Source organism: Bemisia tabaci, chromosome 4, assembly GCF_918797505.1.
Source record: "Bemisia tabaci chromosome 4, PGI_BMITA_v3".
Taxonomy (NCBI): domain Eukaryota; kingdom Metazoa; phylum Arthropoda; class Insecta; order Hemiptera; family Aleyrodidae; genus Bemisia; species Bemisia tabaci.
In genome coordinates, this window is record NC_092796.1 from 18,769,131 (window position 1) to 18,782,713 (window position 13,583).

General features: G+C 38.0%; 1 protein-coding gene across 1 annotated transcript; it reads left to right on the forward strand.

The window, feature by feature from the left end:
• LOC109030045 (uncharacterized) lies at positions 1–9,421 on the forward strand. Its single transcript, XM_019040791.2, has 4 exons — positions 1–1,356; positions 2,431–2,931; positions 7,117–7,328; positions 8,216–9,421. The coding sequence occupies exons 1-4, from the start codon at positions 1,353–1,355 to the stop codon at positions 8,414–8,416; spliced, it is 918 nt and encodes a 305-aa protein (XP_018896336.2). The 5' UTR covers positions 1–1,352; the 3' UTR covers positions 8,417–9,421.
• Positions 9,422–13,583: the final 4,162 nt, after the last annotated feature.

Genomic DNA, 13,583 nt, shown 5'->3' on the forward strand with positions numbered 1-13,583 from the left:
GAGGCCGGACAAAATTTGGAAACTTTAAACGCTTATAAGTCCGTTTATACGCAACTTAGAGGTTCTGAAATTAGTTCCACTGGTTTTTTTGTGAAATTATCTTCTAGAAACACCCGCTAAAAGTTAAAATGTGACGAATTAAACATAGGAATTTGCAGTTTCGGTAAAACATTTCATGCCTGACCTCTATGATTGACTCGATCCACTGTGTGGGGGAACGTTTGGAAGCAATGGCAAACCGGGGGAACGGCAAATCAGGGGAATTCGTCACCAGATCGGAAAATTCCAAAGAACATCTTGCTGTCGGATCGACCTGGGTCCATCGATCTCGGCCAACAACGGCTCCTACCCTGACCAAAGCAACCAGGTAGGAAACAATGGCTCACCTAAAGCTCGTTCGGTGGATAATCAAAGATAAAAGATACATTTTTATGGGACTTTTTTCTAATCATCCATGAACAACTTCAGTTGCGCCTTCGAACGGTGTGTAAAGTTATCCGATGCGTCCCAATACAATTTTACCAATCCAAACGTGCATGTATCAAAAATTGCTTTCATCATTTAAACGTGATAAAATCTATGCTTTACAGCGCGTACACGCATGATGCTCCATGGTTGGAAAGTGATGAGCCAGTCTCCGCCGAATAGAGCCATAAAGCTGCGACCACTGTTATTTGCAGGGCAGTCGCCGTTAAAACCCCGCTACTTTTGTCTTCGGCGACACCCGAGCCATCCATCAATGACCGTTTTATGGTTTCGATGCTAACTAGCTAACCGCACGAGCAATTACCCGTCCTCGAACACAACTTGCGGACAGAAAAAAAGGCGCGCCTCCTGATTCCGCTCTGCAAACCCGCATATTCCCTCACGAAGAAAGAGCTTTGCTCATTGCTGATTGCTCGGCAGAGAGTTCATTGGATCTCCATTAGGAGCTTCGCCAACTAGCCTGGAACGAGCGCACCCGTTGTTTTCAAATAACGGATACGTTGTTTTGAATAGAAACTGAGGACTTTCAGCCTGCCTGGGATTGTCCTGAAAAGTAAAAACAAGGCGATGGCAAGGAGACACACTTTTCTTTTTAATTGAGATCCCCTCCCTCCTCCTTTCTATCCCTGTAATTTCTGTCGTTTTCCTTTTCCTCTGCATTTTTTTCCAGGTGCGGTTGCCTCTCGGCCACTTTTACTGACGTCATTTTGGCCACATATAAAACTGCGCCCACTACATTTTTCTCCAGTTTATTGTTTGCTGGAATAGTTCCATGGAGTTTCCCATCGCGGAGCTCTGGTATCTCCTGTGTCTGGTGTGTTTTTTATCGCGGTTCAAAGTTCAAAACATTGAAAGTTCCATTCTTCATGTGTAAGCGTGATAGTTAATACTACTGTGTACTTGCTTGTCATCCGTGCTTGTCGTGATTTTTAAGAAGAATCTAGTTTTTAATCCCTGAGCTTTTTTCACCCCCAGTTAATGTACATTTAAGGTATTCTTAACGCATGTGTTTTCAGTAAGATGCGACTAAACTGCACTAATATTGTGTGTTGGGAAGGAGCTTTTACAAGTGTGCCACACAAACGATGAATGCTTTACCAGTGGGTGATTATTGTTGTTAGGAAGTCATGGGGCTGTCATTTAGAGCAATAAAATTCAGATTTTTGAGGGAAGACAATCGTACAGTGATGAAAATTGTACAGAAAAAATTACAATGTAAAATGAAACATGGATAAAAACAGCACAATTAAGACTCTAATGCATTCTTTTTTCAGTAAGGAATTAGTCTCTTTCCTCTCCTTCCAAAGTTTGTTTTACCGCTTAAAATTGAATTTAAACGCTGCTTTAATACGAAAAACAAACATAAACGGTAAACATTTATAAAAAGTAAACATTTTAAATTGTTGTAACATTTTTTTGCGAAATATAAGTTGATATGGAGACCAACCAATGCATTCATTAAATGCTGTTTCTCCGGTAGATAAGTGCGGTCATGCATGGTCAAACATGTCTGATTTGACTCCTAGCACTCATTTAGTGAAACGCTCATAGCACTAGCGGACATGTTTGAAGATGAAGTAATATAATAAATTCATTATTTATTTGTAATGCGATAGCCAAATTAAAGCATTTATAGCTCGTTGGAAACCTGCGAGTGTTTCAATTGGACTACATTCTGCAATTAGGAACTACAAGTCCACTCATCAGTAAAAATACTTTTGTGCTTAGGGAAACCGATGGTACATACATTGTTTCTAAACTGAGCCAGGTGTTATAGTCACAAATTGCAAAATATAGTCCAATTCAAATACTAGTTTCATTTTTTTATTTTGCTGATCGTTGTACAGTGAAAAAGATTAAACTTGCTTGAGAATCAATCCATGTAGAGGCGTAAGGAGTTTTCATTACTTTTTCAGTAATATTACCCTTCCAACGTTTTTTTAGACACAAATGCAGCTATGACCACAAAAGCTGAGATCACTCCTACAACGGCTCTCGGACTGCTTCTAGTCACTTTTTGCGTAGCCCAGCTTCAGGTTGAAGCTACGGAGATCACGCTGCTCGAAATTTCCAAATCGGTGATCAAGAGTCTGACCAACTGCGACGAGAAGAATGTGACTTTGAGTGTATGCCTGAAGAAGAGGTCCGTGATCTTGCTCGATAAGTACTCTCGGGCCCCGGATCCGATAAGTTTGATGAGCAATTCTTTGAGTCTGGTGAAAAGCGAGGTCTCGGTGAATTCGACGGAGAGCAACCGGTCGATGGGCGATTCTGGTTTAACGCCGGAAAAACTGGACGAGTACCTGCCTGCGGAGGAAAGCTCCCGTCAGAGGGTGCTTGACGCTTTACTCGTGGGATCCGTCTCGAAGTTTCTCCAGTCTCGATCTCTTCAAGTCAAGCTGCCTCAGTTTTTGGCCCGCTACATTAGTTCCGGATTGGACGAAGGTTAGTGCTTACTGAAAAATGGACCGAGCTCATCAGGAAGGAACCAACCCAAGAAGTCGAAACTGAGAAAAAGGTTTGAAGTTTTATCCCTGCATACACGGAACAAAAGTATCACAATCCCAACTTTACTCCTAGCTGATTTTAGCGCCAGATATTAGAGTAGTTGCACAAGCCAGAGGTATGGTTAAGTCAGCTGAAAGTGTGGTTGGATCAACCATATCTCTGTCTGGTACCCTCACAGTCAGCATAAAATGTGGTTGGATTAACTTTATCGCTGGCTGGTGCCTTTACACTTTTAGCCAGTGCAACTACTCTGATGGCTGGCGCCAAAATCCGCTAGAAGTATAGTTAAGATGGTGATACCTTTTTTTTTAGTGAAGGCTCATTGAAAAAATTATCTTTGACCCCTATCTTCGCAAACTAATTTCTTTTTTCCGACTTTCAGGTTTTGGCAAGAGAAAATTTACGGTTCGTGAAACTCAAAAACGTTCTTAACTCAATTTTTTCAAAAATGTGGGATGGTTCCTTTCTGATAAACTCGGCCCAAATATGACTGAGTCGGACAAAATTTTCCTCAAGGCTTCATTGTTAAGTGCAGCGGAAAGTCGGTTTGGTGTGAAAGGATAGGAATTTTCAGTTTCGAATGCTGTACACTCCTTAATACTCTCAAGACTTTGCGTACAAAAGTTTCAAGACATAATTTGCATTATTAACGGGGTTAATTATCAGCGTTTGAAGTGAATTGTTCCAAGAATTGGCAAAAGCGGACGAACTTTGGCAGAGGTTTTCTCGAATTCTCTGTTTTTTGTCCTCTAGAATTGCAGCTTAAGGGCCAATTTTTGGAAGTTTTGAATTTCTTCCTTGAAAAATCTATCTCACCCCCTCCCTCCTCTTGAAGGCACATTTTGTATGACTCCGTTACAAATATTTGTTAAAAAATTTAAAAATAACTCCCTGTCAAGGGGTTAAAATCTATTTCCATAAGATGAATGATTCAACGGTTATCGCCAAACTTCCTGGTAATAAAGCCACAAAACAAGTAAATATCTATACACGAGACAGAACACTGAGCCAAGAGCGATTGAAGATATCTGTTTGGTCTAAGGTGGTTTTCAGGGCATAATTATAGATTGAAATAAAAGTACCTACCTCGCCCCCTCTAATAAAACAGTATTTTATTCTTTTTACCCTTCCTAAACATATACAACATCATTTGAAATGAACCAATGTTAATTTCCCTCATGAATTTCAAGAGAGTATATTGTACGTTTCTTTTTTTTCCAGAGTTTTTAGATTTATACCTCACCCTCCTTATTGGAATTTTGGCTCGATAATTTTCAAACCCGGCAAAAATAAATTATCCAATCGAAATCCGAATTACCTCTGAAAGGTATGACGTTTAATAGGAATCAAAATATAAATAGGAATAAGTTTTGTTTCTGATTAATGTGCTGTATGTTGATTCCAAATTAAGATGTTAACATTTTCCACTTCATCGGCGTGAAATTTCGTGATCTTACCGAACTGAAGTTTCAGCTGAGTCTGTATTTAAATACATACATTTTGAACATTGTTTGCAATCAATGTGTGATGTTATGAAGCTTTTTGAAAAACTCGAACGAGTCAATGAGATAATTTACAGTTGGTCCTGTTTTGCCAGCCATGTTCATAGTGTTCACCGTGATCTGTAAAATTCAACTTTTGCTGAATAGCAGCTCAAGGATGTTTGTGAGTTAGAACATAAAATATGATTTACACACTACCGGAGGTTTCCTCTCAAATTCCACAAATTTGGTCACGTGTCTAAATGCAAACACCCTTGGGCTCTCAATTTCTCTCACTCAGTGAAATATCTGCCGTGCATGTGAAAGAATTTGGAACACATCGCAGTCACGGCGTGAAAGATCATGACTCAAGCTAGCGGTCACCAATTAACACGTGGTTAGAAGTTGGACCAGCCAAGTGTTAATAGTGTTCACACGATAGACAGTTAGTGGGCAAATATGACTCCGATCTGCAGCCGGCCAATTCAGAGTGGTGATAAATCCTATTGCTTAAATTAGACGGCCAAATGAAAGGAATTCATTGTGCCTCAGCCTCAAAGTGGTTCCTTTCGAGGAGGTCGGGGTCTGGAAAAAATTACTGCTATTTTGTGCTTATCATCATATTTCTGTAGGTCTACAGCCTTATTATAATGGAAAAAAATTGAACATTGATTAAAGACCAACAAGTTGCTGATGATAAATTAATTACATTCGAATCACTTATTTGTCCAGGGAGTAACTTGGTTTTTGGTACTTTGAAAACTTTAAGTTTGAAATTTTCAGCTTTCAGAGGTTCAGTTGGATTTTTTGTATTTTTAATAGTTTTTAAAGAAGTAGTGAAAAACTTACTTTCAGAATGATCCTCGTGTTACAGCAGAGTGATGCTAAAACGTATACAGAATGAGTGGTGAAGAAAACTGAAAAATTAATTAAAAACCAGAACACCGTGTTTTTATTTTGGCCAAGATGAACTTAATATAATCATTTTAAACCATGGCGGTCAAAATAGGCGAAATTCCCTTGATTACTGCAAAGAAGCAAGTTTTTAATTTTTAAGCGTTATTAGAGCTAATGGTTGTCGTGGAGGGTAAAATCTTAAACTTATCTCTTCTTAAAATTGGAATTTTTATGTTTTTCAATCTAAAAATTTTCCAAAATTATACATTGTTAATCGATTCCATTCTCAAAAGAGAATTTCAATTCCAAAACAACGAGTTTACCATAATATTCATGCCTCCTAGGAGCAATAGATTGCTTTTATCAGTTAAAAGTGTACTCCATGGGTGGATGAACGAGGTGCTTTTTAGATTCTACTAATTAACTGATAATCATAACAAAATAATTGATGAATGTGAAATCACTACAGCCATGTGTAAAATTCATTGACAATATTTAAGTGGCAAGAGAAAGGCTAAACTTTGGAGATCAAAATCTACAGTTTCTCATTATGATTTACAAACCATAGTTTGTGAGTTTTTCCCGAAACATGTATGCAGATATATTATCATTGACAATAATGAAATGAAGACGTTTCTTTATATAGTAAGAAAACGATGAGTACATTTTTGCTTGTGAATTTAAATTATAAAAACTGAATTACAGATGCTTGAAAATTCTTGAAAATCCATCAGTATATTTTAATTGTTAGTTGCGCACGAAGTAAAACGTATAATATGTATGATATCGTGCACAATGAGAGGCGGATGGCAGCGGTTTTAAGCTGGTCGAGCCGAACAATAGGCTCACCTAGTTCCTTCAGAAACAGCACTAGGCAATAGCTTCTACCGAGAAATCATCTGCGACGGTTATTGTCTACGAGCCAAGGCACTCTGAGAAACCGAAAACAAACGCAGTGAGGCTGTCCACTCAATGTTAAATACCTCGTGAACAAACTCTATCGCATCAAACTATACCACTTTGAATAAATAGTTTTTAAACGTATTTTGAAGGAAACATCTCCTGCCCAAGCACTGTAATTTAAAATTTATGACGTTACAAAGAATTCACTTGTGACGATTCTTTTTTTCCGACTTTATGGCAGACGTATTGCGTGATACGTAAGTACTACATTACTAGGTGGTAAAATGGTGTTGGGTTCGCACTATTTTGCGGGGAAAGCAAGGCCAAAAAATTCCAAAAATTTCAACTAGAGTAAAAATTCTGAGCTCTAACGAATATTTGTATAGTACCGAGAGAAGGAGAGTATTCAATTCAGGCAAGCACTACATTACTCAATACTACATGTAGTAGCATTTTTTCAACGGAGAAATTGCGATTTTTTCGGTGATAAAATCGCTAGGATCATCAACATCTGAGCGATTATCCTCGATCTCATCACCCGGAAATTTATCGCGATATTATCGAAATTAAAATCGCAATATATGGGGATTTAATCTCGATTTTATCGACAAATATTGATCGCAATTTTATCGAACCAAAAATTGCGATGCATAGCGATAGAATCGCAATATATCGAAATGTTTATTTCTATAATATCGCCATAAATTGCCACTTGATTGCAATATACAACTGACAAAATCGCTATTTATTACGATCATTGTTAAATTTATATTTCTTTTCTTGCGTATTGTTATAGATTTTCATTTTATTTTTGATCCTGTTTGATTTTTGCTCCCCCAAGGTCGAGGAAAAAAGGCGGAAAAGTACTACGGGGCTTTCATTCTGGGAGCGATGTTGGTGGCAGGGACATTGATCCCGATCAAGATGGGGACGCTCGCGCTCATGAGTGGAAAAGCGTTGATGACCAGCATGCTAGCCCTCACCCTTGCAGGGATTGTAGCTGTCAAGAAGCTCAGCGAGCAACCACCCAAACCTGGGACGACAACTTACGAGGTAGTTCTCAATTTAGTACAGAAGGAAATGTATTTTATTCGGGGGGCTTAGAGGACAAGGCACATATGAGTGGGTTTTGAAAAAAATTAGATAATAATGATGTCAACCTAAGCTAGTCAAGAAAAATGCACAAACAATAGTCCGAATAATTAATCTAAAAGTGCAAGAAAATGGGTGACCAAAACTAAAAATAAACAAGCAGAATGCCTGGGAAGTTTTGGGGTGGTTTCAACCCCTTCTTCGGCCTGAGGACAAAAAATATAAAAAAATTATAAAAATTCATCTTATCACTTTTTGTGACCTAGTTGAGGAGGGGGTTAAATGCACTAAAACATTCGAGACATTCCGTTTGTTTGTTTTTAGTCTTGATCGCCCATTTTTCTTGTGTTTTTCAAGTACCTTAAAGCTAGTCTTAAAATATATTCGGCAAAAAATTACTATACTAAAATCTAATTTTTGCCAAGCCTGCACCTGGTACTGTCATATATTGCGTCTGCTCGGGATTCCAGTCTGCCATATCATGAAACGACCGCGCGCACTAATACGTGAACTCATTTCGAATATCAATGGTGAAACTGCAGAGATGCGTAACTCGGTTTGCGGCGTTGCAGACTTCCTGTGGCAATTTATTTTCTACATGGAATACTGCCGAACGTCATTTTTTTGAAAATTTCAGTGATATTTCCTCTCTTTGATAAAAGATTCTTCTGCGAAAACTTCAAACCATGATGTTTGGTCTCCTTTTAAATAATAAAATAGGAGCGGACATTTCGAAACACTGCAACCGAGATAAGTATTTTTGCAGTTTCAACGTCGATATATCATGCTTTGGATCATTGTATTATATTTTTATTCATTGAGCGTTTTGCCCCGTGTATGTTTACAAGGTAATCAACGTCCCTGCAGGAGGGGGTGGTCACGGACATCACGGACGAAGCTTGCCACTTTCGACGATACCACCGGAGATCCTCGAATCCGCACATCTGCCCAAAGTTGTCAGCCCTCACTCGGATACCGGTCCTTACTCTGCCTATAAATCTTACGTTTACAATGACTCAGTCAATATGGAGTCTGACTATGTCTCGTGATATTTCATACCGAGTCGAGCTAATTTGAACTGTGCAAATTTTAAATTTAAATTTAATTTTCAATTTTTAAACGTACTGATCATTTTTGAAGCATATGCCCGTTTGCTCACTACCTTGAAAACTTTCCGTTCCGCAATCCACCTTTAAAAATAATGATAACACTTTTTACACATTTTCAGCAGTCAGCTCTTAAATCAGTTGTCTTAGATCGAGCCCAATGATACTGCAACTTAGTGGCAGTTAAAGTATTTTAGAGTGAATTGAGTTGAAATATAGCCAGATGTGACCCCAAAGTAGAGTCAAAGTTGCATGTATTAATATGGAAAAGAATGATCCTCGCCATTAAGACATAAACTCTATAACTGTGTATTTTTAATAGTCTCAGGGCCCAGGTCACAATTAAGACAGTTTCGAATGATTTTAATATGTTTGGGACGTACTGAAATCAAAATGAATTATCTCTCTTGTGACATGAGCCCTCTCATGCATTTACTCTTATGGGTCTCAAGGTCTATAATTTTCTTACCTTAGAAAAATTATTCATTAGTTCAATTTCTCAGATTTTTACAAGGAGTAGTACACGAGTGCTAACTTGACACAATCAAACCACAATTGTAATTTACATTAAACAACTCCCTGTGCTGACTTCCCAATTTCCATGCTATCTCAGCATTCAATAACGCTAAAATGTCTTTTTTTCCTCGTCTTATGTCCTTAACTTACGAGAAAGTCTAGGAAATCATCCAACAGACGTTTTTTTTTAAAAAACTGAAACTAACGTGATGTATTTTCTGTAAAAATCTTTGGTATTTTAATGTTCCCCTGTTTCTGATAGAGGTCAGGCTGTAAATAAAGTTTTACAATGCATTATCAGATAATTATTTTATTAAAAAGCAATTTGTGAAATCTTTCAAAATGTATTTTAAATTTCATCACTAAAATAGTCGATGACATATGATCAATGTTGTTTCTTAGAACCTCGAACAAACCCCCTTTAAAACGTTTTCTTAAGTCTCCCAAAAGTGATCGAACGTCGGAGATAGCTCGCAAAACGATACGAGGTAAATTTTTACCACGTGTGCAAACATTTTCGAAAATTTTATTAAATGAGCACTGAAACCAAACTGTGCAGAATACCACTGTAAAACTATCAAAAATAAAAGTGCAAAAGTTAAAGTGTCTCAATCGTGTGACAATAAATTGCGTGATATGTACAAAAATTATGTGGGAGTAAAATACGTGTTACTTTTATCCAATCAGTTGTGATAATTGTGATTATAGTACGAATTAACTATATACGTTGATGTACATGCTGAGAGTGTCGCCAGAACCTTTGAAATTTAACGGACTTTGTTTCCTCTGCGTGGAGTGAAACCCCCGTGAAAATAAAAAGGAACACTTAGATGAGACTCCTTTAATACGCCAGCCTTGAGGATTGTATTCATAGTCGTTCCTTAAACAGTTTCTTTCCATATGGGGCTTCATATCGTCGCTCTCCTGACGTAAGGGCGTAACTCGATTTTTGCGTGAGCCTTGTTTTCCATATAACCCTATGCTTCTTGGGGCTGATAACGAAATCAAGACACGCCATTACGTCTTTAGAGGAGCGACAGCATGTTTTAACTTGTGATTAAAGGAGGTATTAGGAGGTCCTTAACATAGCATCATAGGAAAGACAATTTTAAAGAATCTTGAGTAAAATTCAATGGCATAACTATAGTATTAGACTCTCAGGAGAAAACCATGATTTTCCTCTATAAAATAGATATACAAGTAAAAATACCCTCCATGTTTTGACAATATCGATAGGTTCGCACCCACCTCAAAGCTTGTCAAAATCATAGAATATTTTCCTCCAGATTTGTACTATTTTGTAGTAGCAAATTCTTGCATCCTTTGCAAGGATTTATTTCCGTGGTTATTCCGTTGAATTTCACTCGAGATTAGCAAAAATTATCTTTTTGATGGTGCTATACTAAGGATTTCCTAAAATCCTCCGTAACCTCAATGCAAACCGCATGGAACCTGCTAAGGAAAGGAGCTGTTAAATGAGTGACTATGAATTCGGCCCTAAGTGCGAGCAGGTGCTCAATGATGATGTGCTGGGACGTTGATGACTTCGTAGGTGGTGGCGCCATGGAGGGCGGCCGAGCCCCCTTTTCGGTTCGAAAGGGCGGCCAGTGTGAGGGCGATTAAGCTCGTCATCAAAGCTTTCCCCGAAAGCATGGCCAACGAGGCGATCGTCATCATAAGTCCAGCCAGTAGACATCCCGCCAGCATAGAGTGGCCCTTGTCTTTCTTGCCTCTGCCTGTATGGGAGGACATTAATATATTTAGAATAGTAGTAATGGACCTCAGTGCCAGAAAACCCTAAATTAAGGTATAGGAATACAGAGGAGATTTAATTAAAATATGGGTAAACAAGGCTAAAAAATTATTAAAAGGTATTATTTAAGGTTTTTATTAAAGGTATTATTAAAATTTATAAATTATTAAGGTATAGGTAAGTGCTAGTGCTTAAAGTAGCGTTCGCCCAAAATACAGACGTATTATACAATGAATTCACCGCCCAAAATGCCGAACAAAATCGACGTTATGATGGCTTCACGTTGGTAATGTAGCATCGCGTCCATGATATTGGACTCCATGATCACCTATATAATGTTCAGTTGCTCATCACGTCCAAGATTTTGGACTCCATGCTCACTTTAATGAGGGATAATTTTTTAGAAAAATCGAAGTGAGCATAGCGCCCAAAACTGTGGGATGCAGGTATTCTCTGACAACACACGAGCATATGGTCCAAAAATTTATTAAGACAATTTTTGTGAAATAAAGACGAAAAAATGGGTTTTCGCAAAAAATTGTGCATTGGTTAGGGTAGGTTAGGTTAGGTTAGGTTAGGTTAGGTTAGGTTAGGTTAGGTCTAGTTAGATTAGATAAGAGAAGTTTACGATTTTCTATCATTATGAACTTTAAAACTAAGAAAGGCCTACTTGCTATTGGACTCCATGCTCAAGCAAAGAAGTGAGAACTTTAGCGATGAGCATGGAGTCCAAGATCTTGGACGAGATGAGCAGGCAAGTAAATCAGGGCTGAGCATGGAGTCCAATATCATGGACGCGATGCTACATAATCTTTACGTTTTCAAACGGAAAAAATTGGTTTAAGGAAAATGGATTGAAAGTTGTATGATCTGCTCTTTTCAGGACTCAAAATTGTATGATTAAAACGCAACTCTAAGCCCTTTTTTTATGCATAAATAAACTAAGTCACTCGCAACGTGTTCTCTCGGATACTTCAAGATGATCTTTATCCAAAACTTGAATTTCGATTTTTCGATTCTATCTCACGAAAATCGCTGTCCTACAAGATATACTTCCGCCTGTTAAGGCCTCTTTTTGCGATTATTGGCATGTTTTCTCATAATGATTTATCGTAAAAATAATTATTGTTAACCCTGAAAATTTCAAAACTCAACTCATTAAAGACCGACTTTAATTTATTTGTGTGTAAATTCAAAATTTTCTGTCTAAAAAACCAAATTCAATTTGAGTTGAAATTTAATTAATATCTGTACCCATCAGGGCCATATTAACGGGGTGGCCACATAGGCCGCGGCCCATGGCGGCAAAATGTAGGGGGCGGCAAATTTTGCAATCTTTTTGAATGTAGGTATCAAAAAAAGAGAGAGAAAAATCGGATTCATAAAATAAATTACAAACGAGAAAAGGCAACAAAATCTCTCATTTCTTGAGAGTGAAAGTATAGTTATTTCTAATTTTGTCGTCTTTCGGTGATACAAGAGACAACACCTTTAATTAGTCGAGTTAAGAGAGAAACCAAACACGCAATTTGACCTGGAACGGAGCGGTGCGGCGGTCGGCATGAAACGCATAGCGCCTACAAGACTGCATGAATACTTCACGCATTGCGTCAAACACACTGCGGTCTGCAGCACTCAGTAGTTGGCCTGAAACGCATAGCGCCTACAAGACTGCATGAATACTTCGCGCATTGCGCCAACACAGTGCGGTCGGGCAGCGGCGGAAGTTAAAATTATTAACCACGTTTATGTTTGTTCTTTCATAATTTTTTCGTTCGTTTTTTATCAATGGAAGGCCTTGTCCGAACAGGGATGGATTTACGGTACTGAACTTTTGTTAGTGTTGACAGGGCTTTCACAAAAAATGTTGCCAACACGAGTAAACGCGTCTCATACACCCCGCCTCCAACGGCATGTTCACTTGATGGTTTTTATAGATCGTATTTGACAGATACACAGGTGAGATTATATTGATATCGATTGGTTAAATTTGTAACCACATCCTCAAAAGTCAATTTAGAAATCTGAGGTAATGGGTCTTATGTGATCGAATTGTTATTCTCTCGAGTACCAAATGGCAATGGAAAGTGAAATTATTAGGACTTTTATCATTTTCAGCTTTTCCGAATTAAATCCTAAAATTTTTGTTTGAGGTTATGTTCTATTGTTTTGAACCAAACGATACATCGAACCACTGTCGAATACGATCTATTGATGTTTCAAAACGAATGAAAAGGGGCGGAAAAACACAGGCGGCCCTGGGCGGCAAGTAGGTAAATCCGGTCCCGGTACCCATTGAGATGAAATTATTTTCTTGAATTATTTTTCTTTCTTATTTTTCTAAAATTATTTTCTAATCTTTCTTGACAAATTTTTGAATAACTATATTAGAAAATGTGTGTAGGATAGACTTGAGTTAGTTGCCAAACGTGTTGATTCGTTCCGAAAGGTTAAAATCTGGTTTGATTTTTGTTTCTCTTTTTCTCGAATAAACGGCTTAAACTGACTACGTTCTGATGTAAACTTTAATGCCAGTTCCTCATTGATGCGTCGATTTTGGAAATTATATACATCGTTCATTATTTCAACAAAGGAGGTCTCCCGCCTTCATTTAAAGAGGTAGGCAAATGCGGGTCCACAGGTATCGCAATCAATAATATCCTTTCACAAATTCGATTAGAAAGCGGGAAGTTTTGCCTTTTTCTCATGAATCAGGCAAGAACTTTCCTGTAGTTCCAAAATTTGCCAAGGAAACCAGGAAACACTCAACGCACGTAGATTAGTAAGGACATAATATGTACTTATGTATTACACATCGCACTGCATGCATGATTCAACTAA